At 48.7% G+C, this 23081-nt stretch overlaps 1 protein-coding gene across 1 annotated transcript in view; it reads right to left on the bottom strand.

The window, feature by feature from the left end:
• LOC138674314 (CD209 antigen-like protein D) overlaps positions 1-11184 on the bottom strand; it is a 38887-nt gene extending 27703 nt beyond the window's left edge. Inside the window, exon 1 of the mRNA XM_069762176.1 lies at positions 11006-11184. Coding sequence (XP_069618277.1) covers positions 11006-11084 — 79 coding nt within the window. The 5' untranslated portion in view covers positions 11085-11184. The remainder of the gene's footprint in view (positions 1-11005) is intronic.
• Positions 11185-23081: the final 11897 nt, after the last annotated feature.

The following is a 23081-nucleotide window of genomic DNA, read 5'->3' as shown; positions in this document are numbered from 1 at the left end:
CAGACATTGTTTCTGGACCAAGTACTAGTGCTTTGCTTGCATGTGCCTGAGCATGAAGGCGGTGATCAGTCTTGTAATTGTGCTGCCCCGCTGATGCTGGCATGGCAGATATTGCAAGTGGCCTTTTTTTGGCTTAACTGTACTGTCTTTAAAAAAGTGCCAGACTCGTGAACACCTAAACCTTGGCATGGCAACTTCAACCATGTTGGTTCTCTGAGGAACAGTTGCTCGCCTTGTGTCTCTGGCCAAGTCACTGCCTCTTCTTGCCTGTTGTGGTGCTGCGGATCCCTCCCCCTGTGCACTGCTGTCCTCGCTCTGCATGTCACCTTCCCAGGTTGGATCAGTAACTTCATCATCGATCTCTTGCGACAGCAATTGCATTTCCCCACCATCGCCGCGTGGCTGCTCAAATATTTGGGCATCACTACATGCAATCTCCTCGTGTCCTGCTTGAAACGGTCAGGGCGAGAGGTCAGAATCGATAAATGGAAATGTGAACAGCTCCTTGGAGTGTCCAAGTGTGGGATCACTTGTCTACGGGCACTCGGCTTGGTGTGAGGGAGGAGGATCAGGGTGAGGATTATATGGTCCAGAATCATGGCTACTGAGACTGGACTGTGTGGTAGACAGGGTGGCACTAGCAAAGTGACTGGAAGCATTATGGGCTATCCATTCAACAATCTTTTCACACTGGTCTGGCTTCAAGAGCGGTGGTCCGCGCCCCTCTACAAAGTGGGACAGGAAGCTAGATCGAAATTATGTGTGTGTTTGTAGTGCTCCCAAGGCAGGCAGTGTCACCTTGCCCACGGTCTTGACCTTTGTGCTCACAGTCAGCCATGGCTTATCTTTAGGAGGCATCACACCTCCCACCCCCTGATCAAATGTCCCATTGTATCAATTAACCCCTTTAACTCCGAGGGTGGTTTGCATGTTAATGATCGGGCCAATTTTTACAATTCTGACCACTGTCCCTTTATGAGGTTATAACTCTGGAACGGATCCTGGTGATTCTGACACTGTTTTCTCATGACATATTGTACTTCATGTTAGTGGTAAAATTTCCTTGACGTTACTTGAGTTTATTTGTGGAAAAAAATGGAAATTTGGCGAAAATTTTGAAAATTTTGCAATTTTCTAAATTTGAATTTTCATGCCCTTAAATCACAGAGATATTTCACAAAAATTACTTAGTATGTAACATTTCCCACATGTCTACTTTACATCAGCACAATTTTGGAACCAAAATTTTTTTTTGTTAGGGAGTTATAAGGGTTAAAAGTTGACCAGCAATTTCTCATTTTTACAACACCATTTTTTTTAGGGACCACATCACATTTGAAGTCACTTTGAGGGGTCTATATGATAGAAAATACCCAAGTGTGACACCATTGTAAAAATTGCACCCCTCAAGGTGCTCAAAACCACATTCAAGAAGTTTATTAACCCTTCAGGTGTTTCATAGGAATTTTTGGAATGTTTAAAAAAAAAATTCACAAAAAATTTAGTTCTGATCCTATTTGTTTTATTTTACCAAGGGTAACAGGAGAAATTGGACCCCAAAAATAGTTGTGAAATTTGTCCTGAGTACGCCGATACCCCATATGTGGAGGTAAACCACTGTATGGGTTCATGGCAGAGCTCGGAAGGGAAGGAGCACCATTTGACTTTTCAATGCAAAATTAGCTGGAATAGAGATAGCACGCCATGTCGCGTTTGGAGAGCCCCTGAAGTGCCTAAACAGTGGAAACACCCCAAAAGTGACACCATTTTGGAAAGCAGACCCCCTAAGGAACTTATCTAGATGTGTGGTGAGCACTTTGAACCCCCAACTGCTTCACAGACGTTTATAATGTACAGCCGTAAAATTAAAAAATCTTATTTTTTTCACAAAAATGATATTTTCGCCCCTAATTTTTTATTTTCCCAAGGGTAACAGGAGAAATTGGACCTCAAAAGTTGTTGTACAATTTGTCATGAGTACGCTGATACCCCATATGTGGGGGTAAACCACTGTTTGGGCGCATGGCAGAGCTCAGAAGGGAAGGAGCGCCATTTGACTTTTCAATGCAAAATTGGCTGGAATTGAGATGGGACACCATGTCTCGTTTAGAGAGCCCCTGATGTGCCTAAACAGTGTAAACCCCCCAAAAGTGACCCCCTTTTGGAAAGTAGACCCCCTAAGGAACTTATCTAGACGTGTGGTGAGCACTTTGAACCCCTAGGTGCTTCACAGATGTTTATAATGTAGAGCCATGAAAATTTAAAAAATCCTTTTTTTCCACAAAAATGGTTTTTAGCCCCCAATTTTGTTTTTTCCCAAGGGTAGCTGGAGAAATTGGACCTCAAAAGTTGTTCTTCAATTTGTCCTGAGTACACTGACACCCCATATGTGGGAGAAAACTACTGTTTGGGCGCATGGCAGAGCTCGGAAGAGAAGAAGTGGCGTTTTGGAATGCAGACTTTGATGGAATGGTCTGCAGGCGTCACGTTGCGTTTGCAGAGCCCCTGATGTACCTAAACAGTAGAAACCCCCCACAAGTGACCCCATTTTGGAAACTAGACCTCCCAAGGAACTTATCTAGATGTGTGGTGAGCACTTTGAACTCCCAAGTGTTTCACTAAAGTTTATAACGCAGAGCTGTGAAAATAAAAAATCTTTTTTTTTCACAAAAATTATATTTTAGCCCCCAGTTTTGTATTTTCCCAAGGGTAACAGGAGAAATTGGACTCCAAAAGTTATTGTCAATTTGTCCTGAGTACGCTGATACTCCATATGTGGGGGTAAACCACTGTTTGGGCGCACGGCAGAGCTCGGAAGGGAAGGAGCACCGTCTTACTTTTTCAACGCAGAATTGTATGGATTGAGATCGGACGTCATGTTGCGTTTGCAGAGCCCATGGTGTGCCTAAACAGTGGAAACCTGCCAATTCTAACTCCAACCCTAACCCCAACACATCCCTAAGCCTAATCCCAACCCTAACCACACCCCTAACCCCAACACACCCCTAACTGTTATGATCAGGTGACCTTGGAGCAGCATGAAAACTTTCACTGGAGTAGGTGGTAACTATACTGACCGCAAATCCTGATCTTAACACCGCCACTAGAAGTAGCCGTGGGGTGTGCCTAACAAATCCTAGACACCTCGACACAGCCGGAGGACTAAATACCCCTATAGATGGAAATAGGAATTCTACCTTGCCTCAGAGCAGAACCCCAAAGGATAGGCAGCCCCCCACAAATATTGACCGTGAGTAGTAGAGGAAAAGACACACGCAGGCAGGAAACAGGATTTAGCAAAAGAGGCCACTCTATCTAAAATAGGAAAGAATAGGACAGGATACTAAGCGGTCAGTATTAAAATCCTTTCAAAAATATCCACAGCAGAAAATACAAAAACTCCACCATCTAACTAAAGATGTGGAGCGTATATCTGCAACTCCAGAGAATCCAACAAGACTGAGAAAACACTGACACAGTCTAAGCTGGACAAGAGAAAACAAATGAATAGCACAGAATATAAGCACACAGCTTGTGTGCCACAGAAAAAGAAACAGACACTTATCTTTGCTGAATTGGCAGCTAAGCAGGAGAAGCCAGACAAAGATCCAACACTTCCCAAGAAACATTGACAACTGGAAAGGACCAATGAGTCCTGCAAACCTAAATACCCCAGTCAGAATTGTAATCAGTAGATACACCTGTCCAAGACTGCAGCCCAGGGACAACTGCATTACCACCTACAACCACCGGAGGGAGCCCAAAAGCAGAATTCACAACAGTACCTTCCTTTTGAGGAGGGGTCGCCGAACCCTCACCAGAGCCCCCAGGCCGATCAGGATGAGCCAGATGAAAGGTACGAACCAAATCAGCGGCATGGACATCAGAGGCAAAAACCCAAGAATTATCCTCCTGGCCATAACCCTTCCATTTGACAAGGTACTGAAGCTTCCGCCTCGAAAAACGGGAATCCAAAATCTTCTCAACAACATATTCCAACTCCCCATCAACCAACACAGGTGCCGGCGGATCAACAGAGGGAACAACGGGCTCCACATATTTCCGCAATAAAGATCTATGGAAGACATTATGGATAGCAAAAGAGGCCGGAAGCACCAGTCGAAAAGACACCGGATTAATAATCTCAGAAATCCTATAAGGACCAATAAACCGAGGCTTAAACTTAGGAGAAGAAACCTTCATAGGAACATGACGGGAAGACAACCAGATCAGATCCCCAACCCGAAGCCGGGAACCAACACACCGACGACGGTTAGCAAAACGTTGAGCCTCCTCCTGAGACAACACCAAATTGTCCACCACATGAGCCCAAATCTGCTGCAACCTGTCAACCACAGAATCCACACCAGGACAGTCAGAAGGCTCAACCTGCCCAGAAGAAAAACGAGGATGAAAACCAAAATTACAAAAGAAAAGCGAAACCAAAGTAGCCGAACTAGCCCGATTATTAAGGGCAGACTCGGCCAATGGCAAGAAAGCCACCCAATCATCCTGATCAGCAGACACAAAGCATCTCAAATAAGTTTCCAAAGTCTGATAAGTCTAGTTCGCTCAGCCTGGCCATTTGTCTGAGGATGAAATGCAGAAGAAAAAGACAAATCAATGCCCAGCGTAGCACAAAAGGCCCGCCAAAACCTAGAAACAAACTGGGAACCTCTGTCGGACACAATATTCTCCGGAATACCATGCAAACGGACCACATGCTGAAAAAACAACTGAACCAAATCCGAAGAGGAAGGCAATTTAGGCAAAGGCACCAAATGAACCATCTTAGAGAATCGGTCACAAACAACCCAGATAACAGACATCTTCTGGGAAACAGGAAGATCAGAAATAAAATCCATAGAAATATGCATCCAGGGCCTCTCAGGGACCGGCAATGGCAAAAGCAACCCACTAGCACGGGAGCAACAAGGCTTGGCCCGCGCACAAGTCCCACAGGACTGCACAAAAGAACGCACATCACGCGACAAAGAAGGCCACCAAAAGGACCTACCAACCAAGTCTCTGGTACCAAAAATGCCAGGATGACCAGCCAACACGGAACAGTGAACCTCAGAAATCACTCTACTAGTCCATCTGTCAGGAACAAACATTTTCCCCACAGGACAGCGGTCAGATTTGTCAGCCTGAAATTCCTGAAGAACCCGTCGTAAATCAGGGGAAATGGCAGAAAGGACCACCCCTTCTTTCAGAATACCGACCGGTTCTAAGACCTCAGGAGAATCAGGCAAAAAACTCCTAGAGAGGGCATCAGCCTTAATATTCTTAGAACCCGGAAGGTACGAGACCACGAAATCAAAACGGGAAAAAAACAAGGACCATAGAGCCTGTCTAGGATTCAGCCGTTTGGCAGACTCGAGGTAAATCAAATTCTTATGATCGGTCAAGACCACAATACGGTGCTTAGCTCCCTCAAGCCAGTGTCGCCACTCCTCAAATGCCCACTTCATAGCCAACAACTCCCGATTGCCGACATCATAATTGCGTTCAGCAGGCGAAAACTTACGGGAAAAGAAGGCACACAGTTTCATTAAGGAACCAACAGGATCCCTCTGAGACAAAACGGCCCCTGCCCCAATCTCAGAAGCGTCAATCTCAACCTGAAACGGAAGAGAAACATCCGGTTGGCGCAACACCGGAGCAGAAGTAAATCGACGTTTAAGCTCCTGAAAGGCAGAGACAGCCGCAGAGGACCAATTCACCACATCAGCGCCTTTCTTCGTCAAATCGGTCAATGGTTTAACCACGCTGGAAAAATTAGCAATGAAACGGCGATAAAAATTTGCAAAACCCAAAAATTTCTGAAGGCTCTTCATGGATGTGGGCTGAATCCAATCATGAATGGCCTGAACCTTAACCGGATCCATCTCTATAGACGAGGGAGAAAAAATAAAGCCCAAAAAAGAAACCTTCTGCACCCCAAAGAGACACTTAGACCCTTTCACAAACAAAGCATTGTCACGAAGGATCTGAAATACCATCCTGACCTGTTGCACATGAGACTCCCAATCATCGGAAAAATCAAAATATCGTCCAAATATACAATCAAGAATTTATCAAGATAAGTCAGGAAGATATCATGCATGAAGGAATGAAAAACAGATGGAGCATTAGAGAGCCCGAATAGCATCACAAGGTATTCAAAATGGCCTTCGGGCATGTTAAACGCAGTTTTCCATTCATCACCCTGCTTAATACGAACAAGATTATATGCCCCCCGAAGGTCAATCTTCGTAAACCAACTAGCTCCCTTAATCCTAGCAAACAAATCGGTAAGCAAAGGTAAAGGGTATTGAAACTTGACCGTGATTTTATTCAAGAGGCGATAATCAATACAGGGTCTCAAGGAACCATCTTTTTTAGCAACAAAAAAGAACCCTGCTCCCAACGGTGAAGAAGATGGTCGAATATGCCCTTTCTCCAAAGACTCCTTAATATAGCTCCGCATGGCGGTATGTTCAGGCACAGACAGGTTGAAAAGTTGGCCCTTAGGAAACTTACAGCCTGGAATCAAGTCAATAGCACAATCGCAGTCCCTGTGCGGTGGAAGGAAACTGGACTTGAGCTCTTCGAATACATCCTGAAAATCAGACAAAAACTCTGGAATTTCAGAAGAGGAAGAAGAGGAGATTGACATCAAAGGAACATCATTATGAACCCCCTGACAACCCCAACTAGTCACAGACATGGATTTCCAATCCAACACAGGATTATGTACCTGCAACCACGGAAAACCCAGCACGATAGCATCATGCAAACTATGCAACACCAGAAATCGACAATCTTCCTGATGGGCTGGCGCCATGCGCATGGTCACCTGTGTCCAAAACTGGGGCTTATTTTTAGCCAAGGGTGTAGCATCAATGCCCCTTAAAGGAATAGGGTTCTGCAAAGGCTGCAAGGGAAAATCACAATGCCTGGCAAACTCAATGACATGAGAAGCGTCGCCACAATAATAACACAACCTATTCTGACGTCTGAAACCTTGTCGTTCCGTTCTAGACAGAATCCTATCACACTGCATTGGCTCAGGAATTTGCTCTGAGGATAATGCCACAGCGCTCACAGTTCTGCGCTCCCGCAAGCGCCGGTCAATCTGAATGGCCAGAGACATAGAATCACTCAGACCGGAAGGCGTGGGAAACCCCACCATAACATCTTTAACGGATTCAGAAAGACCCTTTCTGAAAATTGCCACCAAAGCATCATTATTCCATTTAGTCAACACAGACCATTTTCTGAATTTCTGACAATACAATTCTGCCGCCTCTTGACCCTGAGACAGGGCCAACACGGTCTTCTCAGCTTGATCCACAGAATTAGGTTCATCATATAATAATCCTAAAGCCTGAAAAAAGGAGTCTACATTAAGCAAAGCCGGATTTCCAGATTCCAGGGAAAATGCCCAATCCTGTGGATCGCCACGCAGCAAGGAGATGATGATTTTAACCTGCTGAATGGAATCACCAGAGTATCGAGGTCTCAGAGCAAAAAACAGTTTACAGTTGTTTTTAAAACTCAAAAATTTGGACCTGTCACCAAAAAACAAATCAGGAGTAGGAATCTTCGGTTCTAAAACAGGAGTCTGAACAATATAATCAGAAATACCCTGTACCCGAGCAGCAAGCTGGTCTACACGAGAAGCTAATTCCTGAACATTCATGCTAGCACAAGGCTCCTCAGCCACCCAGAGATTAAGAGGGAGGAGAAGACAAAGCAGACTGAAGAAAAAAAAATGGCTCAAGACCTTTCTTCCCTTCTTCTGAGATGCATTTAACTCATTATGGGCCAGTTGTACTGTTATGATCAGGTGACCTTGGAGCAGCATGAAAACTTTCACTGGAGTAGGTGGTAACTATACTGACCGCAAATCCTGATCTTAACACCGCCACTAGAAGTAGCCGTGGGGTGTGCCTAACAAATCCTAGACTCCTCGACACAGCCGGAGGACTAAATACACCTATAGATGGAAATAGGAATTCTACCTTGCCTCAGAGCAGAACCCCAAAGGACAGGCAGCCCCCCACAAATATTGACTGTGAGTAGTAGAGGAAAAGACACACGCAGGCAGGAAACAGGATTATTCAAAAGAGGCCACTCTATCTAAAATAGGAAAGAATAGGACAGGATACTAAGCGGTCAGTATTAAAATCCTTCCAAAAATATCCACAGCAGAAAATACAAAAACTCCACCATCTAACTAAAGATGTGGAGCGTATATCTGCAACTCCAGAGAATCCAACAAGACTGAGAAAACACTGACACAGTCTAAGCTGGACAAGAGAAAACAAATGAATAGCACAGAATATAAGCACACAGCTTGTGTGTCACAGAAAAAGAAACAGACACTTATCTTTGCTGAATTGGCAGCTAAGCAGGAGAAGCCAGACAAAGATCCAACACTTCCCAAGAAACATTGACAACTGGCAAGGACCAATGAGTCCTGCAATCCTAAATACCCCAGTCAGAATTGCAATCAGTAGATACACCTGTCCAAGACTGCAACCCAGGGACAACTGCATTACCACCTTCAACCAGCGGAGGGAGCCCAAAAGCAGAATTCACAACACCTAACCCCATCACACCCCTAACCCTAATCCCAACCCAACACACCCCTAACCCCAACACTCCCCTAACCTTAATTCCAACCCTAACCAAACCCCTAACCCTGACACACCCCTAACCCTGACACACCCCTAACCCAAGAGTAAACGTAATCCAAACCCTAACCCCAACTCTAGCCCCAACCTTAATTTTAGCCCCAACCCTAACTTTAGCCCCAACCCTAACTTTAGCCCCAACCCTAACCCTAGCCCTAACCCTAGCCCTAATGGGAAAATGGAAATAAATCCATTTTTTTATTTTATTATTTTTTCCTAAGGCGGTGATAATGGGGGGCTTGATTTACTATTTACATCGGGTTTTAATGTTTGGCAGCTGTCACACACTAAAAGACGCTTTTTATTGCAAAAAATATTTTTTGCATTACCACATTTTGAGAGCTATAATTTTTCCATATTTTGGTCCACACAGTCATGTAGGTCTTGTTTTTTGCAGAACGAGTTGAAGTTTTTATTGGTATCATTTTTGGGCCCATGACATTTTTTGATCGCTTTTTATTCCGATTTTTGTTAGGCAGAATGAAGAAAAACCAGCTATTCATGAATTTCTTTTGGGGGGGGGAGGCGTTTATACCGTTCTGCGTTTGGTAAAATTGATAAAGCAGTTTTATTCTTCGGGTCAGTTCGATTACAGCGATACCTCATTTATATCTTTTTTTTATGTTTTGACGCTTTTATACAATAAAAACTATTTTATAGAAAAAATAATTATTTTTGCATCGCTTTATTCTGAGGACTATAACTTTTTTATTTTTTCGCTGATGATGCTGTATAGTAGCTCGTTTTTTACGGGACAAGATGACGTTTTTGGCGGTACCATGTTTATTTATATCTGTCTTTTTGATCGTGTGTTATTCCACTTTTTGTTTGGCGGTATGATGATAAAGCGTTATTTTTTGCCTAGTTTTTTTTTTTTTTACAGTGTTCACTGTAGGGGTTAACTAGTGGGACAGTTTTATAGGTCGGGTCGTTACGGACGCGGCGATACTAAATATGTGTACTTTTATTGTTTTTTTATTATTTACATAAAGAAATGTATTTATTGGAACAATATTTTTTTATTTAGGTTTTTTTTTTTTTTACACATGTAAATATTTTTTTTTACTTTTTTACTTTGTCCCAGTGTGGGACATCATGTTATAGTGTCAGATCGCTGATCTGACACTTTGCAATGCACTGTGTCAGATCAGAGATCTGACAGGCACTGCACGAGGCTTGCCGGCGCCTGCTCTGAGATCACATCCCTGCAGGACCCGGAAGGAGCCCTCTTGGATCCGGGGCCTGCAGGGAGGAGGACGGAGGAGATGCTCGGAGCAACACGATCACATTGCATTGCTCCGAGGGTCTCAGGGAAGCACGCAGGGAGCCCCCTCCCTGTGCGATGCTTCCCTATGCCGCCGGAACACTGAGATCATGTTTGATCGCAGTGTTCCGGGGGTTAATGTGCCAGGAGCGTTCCGTGAGCGCGGCTGATCGCATTAGACGTACTATAGCGTCGGTGGTCATACGGGCCTAGACCACCTCGACGGGATAGAACGTCATATGTCAGAAAGGGGTTACATGTTGTGCTTTTTTCTTATTAATCTATTTGTAATCCTGCCTGAAGAAGGAGCCTCTGTGCTCTGAAAGCTTGCAAACATTTTATTTTCTGGTTATTCAATAAAGGTATCACTCCGAGAATACTTTTGTCATCGTTGGGCAGAAAAGTATTCACATCAATTTTTCTGGCTAACACGGTACCACAATAAAATTTGTTATTGTACATCAAGATTAAGAGCAAAAAGAATATTATTAGCCCCGAGAAAGGGTTTTGGTCTGAGTTGCAGGCTGTAGCATAAAGGACGTGCAATTCACCCTGTCCTGTCCTACACGATCCTTTCAGCACAATCTCTCCCTATGCAGCTAACAGCAGTATTACTATTTATTATTATTAACCCTAAGAAGGTATGTTGTTGTACTTAAAAGAAATGTAAATGTGGTTGAATCCCTGGCTAATGCACAGCTACAATCCTGTCCATCTTTCACTGGCACCTCTCCCTGCTCTACTTGTTTCCAGGGTACAGTCACCAGTCTTATATAGACCTGATGACGCTATGTGGCCAGCCAATCACAGTAATGCCACAACCAAGATGGCTACGGCATTACATTGACTGGCAGGCAATCCCTGCATGTTCATTGGCTTTCTAAAAAGCGCCAAATATGCGGGGCGGGAACTCGAGCTCCCGCATTGATGCTCAAGTAACGAGTAGTGATGAGCACGCTCGCTCATCACTACACCTAAGCGATCAGCTGCTAGAAGGAAGACCCTCTTAGCTCAAGTATATTTCTGTCTTCCTGAATAATCCATACTTTGTACTCACCTGTTTTGACTCTGTTCCCTGATGAGGTTCCATAAACGTTCTGCATCTTGTCTTCACGTACAGAGGAACTTCTATACATCAATCTCTTCAGTCCGTTATCTTCCTTCTAGCCTCCACATATCTCTCACAGCTTCTCGTCTAGAAGACCACAAGTGGGCTCTGTCCTGACGCGGTGTAATGGAGTGAAATAGTCCTGCCAGCCCACGGACTCACTTGAGTGCACGTTGTGTTCTTCCAGAGTCGTTGACATACGTGGTGGAAGTGTCCTTCTAGAGGAGAGATGATTCTTCTCACTTTGATTTTTCTTCCTCATAAAGACCAACAGAGCAATGCCGATCACACCCAACAAGTAAGAAGACGTCCCTAAGGACGCTTGGTCCCAGCGCGTGTAGGCAGCAAAACTAGTAATGTTTTCTTTCACTTCTGTCATTTTTTATCTCTTTGAAACTCATTTATATCACTGACTGAAATACTGTAAAAAAAAAAAAAACCCTTCTGACAAGGGATGAGCAAATCCAAACTGTAAACTTCGGGATTCGTACCGGACATCTAGTTTCCGCTGCTGAACTCCGAACACAGATTTCTCCCAGAAGTCCGTTTTAGTGTTCAGAGTTTGGATGCTGAATAAAGCTTGTTGAAAGGCAGCAGCGCAGCCAATCAACAAGTTTTTAGATTGTGGGCACTTCCGCAGCCATCACAGCCATGCCGAGTATTGTCATGGCTGAGATTGGCCAGTGCACCACTTTGACCTGGTCTGTATAACCGCCGGATCACGGGTTGCGTCACCATTCTGCTCTTACTAGCGTAGAGACAGGACACTGGTCCAGTGAGGGACAGTGTGGTTCTGTACTCTGCAAAACAGCCTGTGTGGAGGTACTCTGCAAAGCAGCCTGTGTAGAGGTACTCTGGACTCATCTCTGTGAGAGTACTCTGCACCCTACCTGGGCTTACGAAATTACACAGAACATCATGTCAACTGCGAGTGTGGGGCCACAGGAGTTCGGGTACCACAGTAGTGCTGCCTTCCTCTCGGGGAGGGTAGTGCTATGCCTGGAGACAAGAGGGATCCCTTTGGCAGGTAATCTCACACACAACACTTTCTGAATCCAGGCCAGGAGGGGGAGCTCAAAACCCGGTTTTAGGGCAGCTTCCCTGAATAAGGATCCTGGTCTGGAGGAGGAGTCAGACAGTTGGTCCAGAGAGACCAGAGAGTTCAGTTCAGCCTGGAGCAGACAGGAAAGGAGCAGAGGACAGATTGAGGGCTCAAAGAGGCGACGATCAGGCCCCTAAGAGCCAGAGCGCAGAAACCGGGCACCAGGGGCCCGAGGTTGTGGATAGCTGCAATGTCAACAGCAGAGCTGGAGCGCATAGGACTATAAGTATACTGCCCATATGATACCTGAGGCAAAGCAGCAGATAGAGCCTAGAGTCACCGTGTCAGAGACCCCCAAGAGTACAAGCTGGCTGCCGTGCAGGTTCTGTCCCAGGACAGGAGAAAGGAGTACTTTGCCAGCAAACCACAGATAGCAAGGTGTTATGACCTGGTGGTTAACAGGCCACACTGATATGACCTGGTGGCTAAAAGCAACATGGAGTGAGCTCTGAGAAGGTGGTATCTCTACTGACCGCAGTCCCTAATCCTAACAACAACACTAGAAATAGCCGTGGGATGTTCCTGACTCTCCCTAGACACCTCTTCACAGCCTAAGAAATAACTACCCCTAAAGAAGGAAATAGAAAGCTATCTTGCCTCAGAGAAAACCCCCAAAAGGAAAGATAGCCCCCCCACAAATATTGACTGTGAATGGAGAGGGAAATGACGTACAAAGAAATGAAATCAGAATTCAGCAAAGGAGGCCAATACTAAACTAGATAGATAGAGAGAAAAGGATACTGTGCGGTCAGTATAAAAACTACAAAATCCACGCAGAGTTTACAAAAATGAACTCCACACCGACTCACGGCATGGAGGGGCAAATCTGCTTTCCCAGAGTTTCCAGCTAGCCTGAATAACACATAGTGACAAGCTGGACAAAAAGAGACATATTTGCAAAGCAATAGAGTCCAAAACAAATGGACAAACAAAAACTAGCAAAAACTTATCTTTTGCAGACAAGGACTGGCCATATGAGAATTCCAAGGAAAGAACCAAATCCAACCAACAACATTGACAGCAGGCATGGACTAAAGCCCAGAGCAGGTTTAAATAACAAAAACAGGCAAGGCCATTAGTGAAGGCAGCTGCTACAGCTACCTAAAGGAGCAGCAGTTCCACTCGAAACCACCAGAGGGAGCCCAAGGGCAGAACTCACAAAAATACCATTAGCAACCACAGGAGGGAGCTCCAGAACGGAATTCACAACAGCAAGGTACTAGAAACCCAGCGCAAAGAGGAAGGCTCCCAACCTGACCTGCCAAGGGGACTTCTTGTTTCCGGGCTGCCTGGACTCCTTCTATACCTGTTGCCGATGCCCTGGACTGTGGCCTGCTAGCAACAGTAAACCAGGTAAAGACTGCAACCCTGAGTCCTCTGTTATTTACTGGCAACACATCATCCCTGCTATATACCTTGGGAGCCCTGGGGACCCCCCTTCACCTGTGGGAAGCGTCACCATCCAGCCGCCATACCAACACCCCAGAGGACCCCTTTAAGCGGCGTCGGTCCCTACTGACCGAGAACCACAGGTGGCGTCACGAAAATAGACTTTCACAACACCACTTAAAAGACTATCCCCCTTTAATTGAGTCCCAATGCCACAGACTGGGTTGCAGTCACTTTGACATCCCCTTTAAGAGCGACCGGACCTGGTACCGAGCACCCCACTGCCCTGGCTGTTATAGGGGGCTCCAGACCAAACATCCAGACTGCTGTTATAGGGGGCTCCAGACTGTAAATCCAAACTGCTGTTATAGGGGGCTCCAGACTACACCTCCAGACTGCTGTTATAGGGGGGCTCCAGACTACACCTCCAGACTACTGTTATAGGGGGCTCCAGACTACACCTCCAGACTGCTGTTATAGGGGGCTCCAGACTACACATCCAGACTGCTGTTATAGGGGGCTCCAGACTGTACATCCAGACTGCTGTTATAGGGGGCTCCAGACTACACATCAAGACTGCGGGTATAGGGAGCTCCAGACTGCACCTCCAGACTGCTGTTATAGGGGGGCTCCAGACTACACCTCCAGACTGCTGTTATAGGGGGCTCCAGACTGCACCTCCAGACTGCTGGTATAGGGGGCTCCAGATTACACCTCCAGACTGCTGTTATAGGGGGCTCCAGACTACACCTCCAGACTGCTGTTATAGGGGGCTCCAGCCTACACCTCCAGACTGCTGTTATAGGGGCTCCAGATTACACATCCAGACTGCTGTTATAGGGGGCTCCAGACTACACATCCAGACTGCTGTTATTGGGGGCTCCCCAGACTACACCTCCAGACTGCTGTTATAGGGGGCTCCAGACTACACATCCAGACTGCGGGTATAGGGGGGCTCCAGACTACACCTCCAAACTGCTGTTATAGGGGGCTCCAGATTACACCTCCGGACTGCTGTTATAGGGGGGCTCCAGACTACACCTCCAGACTGCTGATATAGGGGGCTCCAGACTACACCTCCAGAATGCTGTTATAGGGGGCTCCAGACTACACATCCAGACTGCTGGTATAGGGGGCTCCAGACTACACATCCAGACTGCTGTTATAGGGGGGCTCCAGACTACACCTCCAAACTGCTGTTATAGGGGGCTCCAGATTACACCTCCAGACTGCTGTTATAGGGGGGCTCCAGACTACACCTCCAGACTGCTGTTATAGGGGGGCTCCAGACTACACCTCCAGACTGCTGTTATAGGGGGCTCCAGACTACACCTCCAGACTGCTGTTATAGGGGGCTCCAGACTACACCTCCAGACTGCTGTTATAGGGGGGCTCCAGACTACACCTCCAGACTGCTATTATAGGGGGCTCCAGACTACACCTCCAGACTGCTGTTATAGGGGGCTCCAGACTACACATCCAGACTGCTGTTATAGGGGGCTCCAGACTACACATCCAGACTGCTGTTATAGGGGGCTCCAGACTACACATCCAGACTACTGTTATAGGGGGCTCCAGACTACACATCCAGATTGCTGTTATAGGGGGGCTCCAGACTACACCTCCAGATTGCTGTTATAGGGGGGCTCCAGATTACACCTCCAGACTGCTGTTATAGGGGGCTCCAGACTACACCTCCAGACTGCTGTTATAGGGGGCTCCAGACTACACCTCCAGACTGCTGTTATAGGGGGCTCCAGACTACACCTCCAGACTGCTGTTATAGAGGGCTCCAGACTACACCTCCAGACTGCTGTTATAGGGGGCTCCAGACTACACCTCCAGACTGCTGATATAGGGGGCTCCAGACTACACCTCCAGACTGCTGTTATAGGGGGGCTCCAGACTACACATCCAGACTGCTGATATATGGGGCTCCAGACTACACCTCCAGACTGCTGTTATAGGGGGCTCCAGACTACACATCCAGACTGCTGTTATAGGGGGCTCCAGACTACACATCCAGACTGCTGTTATAGGGGCTCCAGACTACACATCCAGACTACTGTTATAGGGGCTCCAGACTACACCTCCAGATTGCTGTTATAGGGGGCTCCAGACTACACCTCCAGACTGCTGTTATAGGGGGCTCCAGACTACACATCCAGACTACTGTTATAGGGGGCTCCAGACTACACCTCCAGACTGCTGTTATAGGGGGCTCCAGACCACACATCCAGACTGCTGGTATAGGGGGCTCCAGACTACACCTCCAGACTGCTGTTATAGGGGCTCCAGACTACACCTCCAGACTGCTGTTATAGGGGGCTCCAGACTACACATCCAGACTGCTGTTATAGGGGGCTCCAGACTACACATCCAGACTGCTGTTATAGGGGGCTCCAGACTACACCTCCAGACTGCTGTTATAGGGGGGCTCCAGACTACACATCCAGACTGCTGATATATGGGGCTCCAGACTACACCTCCAGACTGCTGTTATAGGGGGCTCCAGACTACACATCCAGACTGCTGTTATAGGGGGCTCCAGACTACACATCCAGACTGCTGTTATAGGGGCTCCAGACTACACATCCAGACTACTGTTATAGGGGCTCCAGACTACACCTCCAGACTGCTGTTATAGGGGGCTCCAGACTACACATCCAGACTGCTGTTATAGGGGGCTCCAGACTACACATCCAGACTGCTGTTATAGGGGCTCCAGACTACACATCCAGACTACTGTTATAGGGGCTCCAGACTACACCTCCAGATTGCTGTTATAGGGGGCTCCAGACTACACCTCCAGACTGCTGTTATAGGGGGCTCCAGACTACACATCCAGACTACTGTTATAGGGGGCTCCAGACTACACCTCCAGACTGCTGTTATAGGGGGCTCCAGACCACACATCCAGACTGCTGGTATAGGGGGCTCCAGACTACACCTCCAGACTGCTGTTATAGGGGCTCCAGACTACACCTCCAGACTGCTGTTATAGGGGGCTCCAGACTACACATCCAGACTGCGGGTATAGGGGGCTCCAGACTACACCTCCAGACTGCTGGTATAGGGGGGCTCCAGACTACACCTCCAAACTGCTGTTATAGGGGGCTCCAGATTACACCTCCAGACTGCTGTTATAGGGGGGCTCCAGACTACACCTCCAGACTGCTGTTATAGGGGGGCTCCAGACTACACCTCCAGACTGCTGTTATAGGGGGCTCAAGACTACACCTCCAGACTGCTGTTATAGGGGGCTCCAGACTACACATCCAGACTGCTGGTATAGGGGGCTCCAAACTACACATCCAGACTGCTGTTATAGGGGGGCTCCAGACTACACCTCCAAACTGCTGTTATAGGGGGCTCCAGATTACACCTCCAGACTGCTGTTATAGGGGGGCTCCAGACTACACCTCCAGACTGCTGTTATAGGGGGGCTCCAGACTACACCTCCAGACTGCTGTTATAGGGGGCTCCAGACTACACCTCCAGACTGCTGTTATAGGGGGCTCCAGACTACACATCCAGACTGCTGTTATAGGGGGCTCCAGACTACACATCCAGACTGCTGTTATAGGGGGGCTCCAGACTACATCTCCAAACTGCTGTTATAGGGGGCTCCAGATTACAACTCCAGACTGCTGTTATAGGGGGGCTCCAGACTACACCTCCAGACTGCTGTTATAGGGGGGCTCCAGACTACACCTCCAGACTGCTGTTATAGGGGGGCTCCAGACTACACCTCCAGACTGCTGTTATAGGGGGCTCCAGACTACACCTCCAGACTGCTGTTATAGGGGGCTCCAGACTACACCTCCAGACTGCTGTTATAGGGGGCTCCAGACTACACCTCCAGACTGCTGTTATAGGGCGCTCCAGACTACACCTCCAGACTGCTGTTATAGGGGGCTCCAGACTACACCTCCAGACTGCTGTTATAGAGGGCTCCAGACTACACATCCAGACTGCTGGTATAGGGGGCTCCAGACTACACATCCAGACTGCTGTTATAGGGGGGCTCCAGACTACACCTCCAAACTGCTGTTATAGGGGGCTCCAGATTACACCTCTAGACTGCTGTTATAGGGGGGCTCCAGACTACACCTCCAGACTGCTGTTATAGGGGGGCTCCAGACTACACCTCCAGACTACACCTCCAGACTGCTGTTATAGGGGGCTCCAGACTACACATCCAGACTGCTGTTATAGGGGGGCTCCAGACTACACCTCCAAACTGCTGTTATAGGGGGCTCCAGATTACACCTCCAGACTGCTGTTATAGGGGGGCTCCGGACTACACCTCCAGACTGCTGTTATAGGGGGCTCCAGACTACACATCCAGACTGCTGTTATAGGGGGGCTCCAGACTACACATCCAGACTGCTGTTATAGGGGGCTCCAGACTACACATCCAGACTGCTGTTATAGGGGGGCTCCAGACTATACATCCAGACTGCTGTTATAGGGGGCTCCAGACTACACCTCCAGACTGCTGTTATAGGGGGCTCCAGACTACACATCCAGACTGCTGTTATAGGGGGCTCCAGACTACACCTCCAGACTGCTGATATAGGGGCTCCAGACTACACCTCCAGACTGCTGTTATAGGGGGCTCCAGACTACACATCCAGACTGCTGTTATAGGGGGGCTCCAGACTACACCTCCAGACTGCTGTTATAGGCGGCTCCAGACTACACCTCCAGACTGCTGTTATAGGGGGCTCCAGACTTCACCTCCAGACTGCTGTTATAGGGGCTCCAGACTACACCTCCAGACTGCTGTTATAGGGGGCTCCAGACTACACATCCAGACTGCTGTTATAGGGGGGCTCCAGACTACACATCCAGACTGCTGTTATAGGGGGGCTCCAGACTACACATCCAGACTGCTGTTATAGGGGGGCTCCAGACTATACCTCCAGACTGCTGTTATAGGGGGGCTTCAGACTATACCTCCAGACTGCTGTTATAGGGGGCTCCAGACTACACCTCCAGACTGCTGTTATAGGGGGCTCCAGACTACACCTCCAGACTGCTGTTATAGGGGGCTCCAGACTACACCTCCAGACTGCTATTATAGGGGGCTCCAGACTACACATCCAGACTGCTGTTATAGGGGGCTCCAGACTACACATCCCGACTGCTGTTATAGGGGGCTCCAGACTACACATCCAGACTGCTGTTATAGGGGGCTCCAGACTACACATCCAGACTGCTGTTATAGGGGGGCTCCAGACTATACCTCCAGACTGCTGTTATAGGGGGGCTTCTGACTATACCTCCAGACTGCTGTTATAGGGGGCTCCAGACTACACCTCCAGACTGCTGTTATAGGGGGCTCCAGACTACACCTCCAGACTGCTATTATAGGGGGCTCCAGACTACACATCCAGACTGCTGTTATAGGGGGCTCCAGACTACACATCCCGACTGCTGTTATAGGGGGCTCCAGACTACACATCCAGACTGCTGTTATAGGGGGCTCCAGACTACACATCCAGACTGCTGTTATAGGGGGCTCCAGACTACACATCCCGACTGCTGTTATAGGGGGCTCCAGACTACACATCCAGACTGCTGTTATAGGGGGCTCCAGACTACACATCCAGACTGCTGTTATAGAGGGCTCAAGACTACACACCCAGACTGCTGTTATAGGGGGCTCCAGACTACACCTCCAGACTGCTGGTATAGGGGGCTCCAGACTACACCTCCAGACTGCTGTTATAGGGGGCTCCAGACTACACCTCCAGACTGCTGTTATAGGGGGCTCCAGACTACACATCCAGACTGCTGTTATAGGGGGCTCCAGACTACACCTCCAGACTGCTGTTATAGGGGGCTCCAGACTACACATCCAGACTGCTGTTATAGGGGGGCTCCAGAGTACACATCTAGACTGCTGTTATAGGGGGCTCCAGACTACACCTCCAGACTGCTGATATAGGGGGCTCCAGACTACACATCCAGACTGCTGTTATAGGGGGCTCCAGACTACACATCCAGACTGCTGTTATAGGGGGGCTCCAGAGTACACATCTAGACTGCTGTTATAGGGGGCTCCAGACTACACCTCCAGACTGCTGATATAGGGGGCTCCAGACTACACATCCAGACTGCTGTTATAGGGGGCTCCAGACTACACATCCAGACTGCTGTTATAGGGGGCTCCAGACTACACATCCAGACTGCTGATATAGGGGGCTCCAGACTACACATCCAGACTGCTGTTATAGGGGGCTCCAGACTACACATCCAGACTGCTGTTATAGGGGGCTCCAGACTATACCTCCAGACTGCTGTTATAGGGGGCTCCAGACTACACATCTAGACTGCTGTTATAGGGGGCTCAAGACTACACCTCCAGACTGCTGATATAGGGGGCTCCAGACTACACATCCAGACTGCTGTTATAGGGGGGCTCCAGACTATACCTCCAGACTGCTGTTATAGGGGGCTCCAGACTACACATCCAGACTGCTGTTATAGGGGGTTCCAGACTACACCTCCAGACTGCTGTTATAGGGGGCTCCAGACTACACATCCAGACTGTTGTTAAACTGGGCTCCAGACTACACATCCAGACTGCTGTTATAGGGGGCTCCAGACTACACATCCAGACTGCTGTTATAGGGGGGCTGCAGACTACACCTCCAGACTGCTGTTATAGGGGGCTCCAGACTACACATCCAGACTGCTGTTATAGGGGGCTCCAGACTACACATCCAGACTGCTGTTATAGGGGGGCTCCAGACTACACCTCCAGACTGCTGTTATAGGGGGCTCCAGACTACACCTCCAGACTGCTGTTATAGGGGGGCTCCAGACTACACTTCCAGACTGCTGTAATAGGGGGCTCCAGACTACACCTCCAGACTGCTGTTATAGGGGGCTCCAGACTACACATCCAGACTGCTGTTATAGGGGGCTCCAGACTACAAATCCAGACTGCTGTTATAGGGGGGCTCCAGACTATACCTCCAGACTGCTGTTATAGGGGGCTCCAGACTACACATCCAGACTGCTGTTATAGGGGGCTCCAGACTACACATCCAGACTGCTGTTATAGGGGGGCTCCAGACTACACATCCAGACTGCTGTTATAGGGGGGCTCCAGACTACACCTCCAGACTGCTGTTATAGGGGGCTCCAGACTACACCTCCAGACTGCTGTTATAGGGGGCTCCAGACTACACCTCCAGACTGCTGTTATAGGGGGCTCCAGACTACACATCCAGACTGCTGTTATAGGGGGGCTCCAGACTACACCTCCAGACTGCTGTTATAGGGGGCTCCAGACTACACCTCCAGACTGCTGTTATGGGGGGGGGCTCCAGACTACACTTCCAGACTGCTGTAATAGGGGGCTCCAGACTACACCTCCAGACTGCTGTTATAGGGGGCTCCAGACTACACATCCAGACTGCTGTTATAGGGGGCTCCAGACTACAAATCCAGACTGCTGTTATAGGGGGGCTCCAGACTATACCTCCAGACTGCTGTTATAGGGGGCTCCAGACTACACATCCAGACTGCTGTTATAGGGGGCTCCAGACTACACATCCAGACTGCTGTTATAGGGGGGCTCCAGACTACACATCCAGACTGCTGTTATAGGGGGGCTCCAGACTACACCTCCAGACTGCTGTTATAGGGGGCTCCAGACTACACCTCCAGACTGCTGTTATAGGGGGCTCCAGACTACACCTCCAGACTGCTGTTATAGGGGGCTCCAGACTACACCTCCAGACTGCTGGTATAGGGGGCTCCAGACTACACCTCCAGACTGCTGTTATAGGGGGCTCCAGACTACACCTCCAGACTGCTGTTATAGGGGGCTCCAGACTACACATCCAGACTGCTGTTATAGGGGGCTCCAGACTACACCTCCAGACTGCTGTTATAGGGGGCTCCAGACTGCACATCCAGACTGCTGTTATAGGGGGGCTCCAGACTACACATCTAGACTGTTGTTATAGGGGGCTCCAGACTACAGATCCAGACTGCTGTTATAGGGGGGCTCCAGACTACACATCTAGACTGCTGTTATAGGGGGCTCCAGACTACACCTCCAGACTGCTGTTATAGGGGGCTCCAGACTACACATCCAGACTGCTGTTATAGGGGCTCCAGACTACACCTCCAGACTGCTGTTATAGGGGCTCCAGACTACACCTCCAGACTGCTGTTATAGGGGGCTCCAGACTACACCTCCAGACTGCTGTTATGGGGGCTCCAGACTACACATCCAGACTGCTGTTATAGGGGGGCTCCAGACTACACATCCAGACTGCTGTTATAGGGGCTCCAGACTACACCTCCAGACTGCTGTTAAAGGGGGCTCCAGACTACACATCCAGACTGCTGTTATAGGGGGGCTCCAGACTACACCTCCAGACTGCTGTTATAGGGGGCTCCAGACTACACCTCCAGACTGTTGTTATAGGGGGTTCCAGACTACACCTCCAGACTGCTGTTATAGGGGCTCCAGACTACACCTCCAGACTGCTGTTATAGGGGGCTCCAGACTACACATCCAGACTGCTGTTATAGGGGGGCTCCAGACTACACCTCCAGACTGCTGTTATAGGGGGCTCCAGACTACACCTCCAGACTGCTGTTATAGGGGGGCTCCAGACTACACATCCAGCCTGCTGTTATAGGGGGCTCCAGACTACACCTCCAGACTGCTGTTATAGGGGGCTCCAGACTACACCTCCAGACTGCTGTTATAGGGGGCTCCAGACTACACCTCCAGACTGCTGTTATAGGGGGCTCCAGACTACACCTCCAGACTGCTGTTATAGGGGTCTCCAGACTACACCTCCAGACTGCTGTTATAGGGGGCTCCAGACTACACATCCAGACTGCTGTTATAGAGGGCTCCAGACTACACATCCAGACTGCTGTTATAGGGGGCTCCAGACTACACATCCAGACTGCTGTTATAGGGGGGCTCCAGACTACACCTCCAGAATGCTGTTATAGGGGGCTCCAGACTACACCTCCAGACTGTTGTTATAGGGGCTCCAGACTACACCTCCAGACTGCTGTTATAGGGGGCTCCAGACTACACATCCAGACTGCTGTTATAAGGGGGCTCCAGACTACACCTCCAGACTGCTGTTATAGGGGTCTCCAGACTACACCTCCAGACTGCTGATATAGGGGGCTCCAGACTACACCTCCAGACTGCTGTTATAGGGGGGCTCCAGACTACACCTCCAGACTGCTGTTATAGGGGGCTCCAGACTACACCTCCAGACTGCTGTTATAGGGGCCTCCAGACTACACCTCCAGACTGCTGTTATAGGGGGCCTCCAGACTACACATCCAGACTGCTGTTATAGGGGGGCTCCAGACTACACCTCCAGACTGCTGTTATAGGGGGCTCCAGACTACACCTCCAGACTGCTGTTATAGGGGGGCTCCAGACTACACATCCAGACTGCTGTTATAGAGGGCTCCAGACTACACATCCAGACTGCTGTTATAGGGGGCTCCAGACTACACATCCAGACTGCT

The sequence above is a fragment of the Ranitomeya imitator genome, chromosome 4 (assembly GCF_032444005.1).
Source record: "Ranitomeya imitator isolate aRanImi1 chromosome 4, aRanImi1.pri, whole genome shotgun sequence".
NCBI classification, from domain to species: domain Eukaryota; kingdom Metazoa; phylum Chordata; class Amphibia; order Anura; family Dendrobatidae; genus Ranitomeya; species Ranitomeya imitator.
The sequence above is the reverse complement of the archived record's forward strand: the minus strand, read 5'-3'. Positions and strand labels throughout refer to the sequence as shown.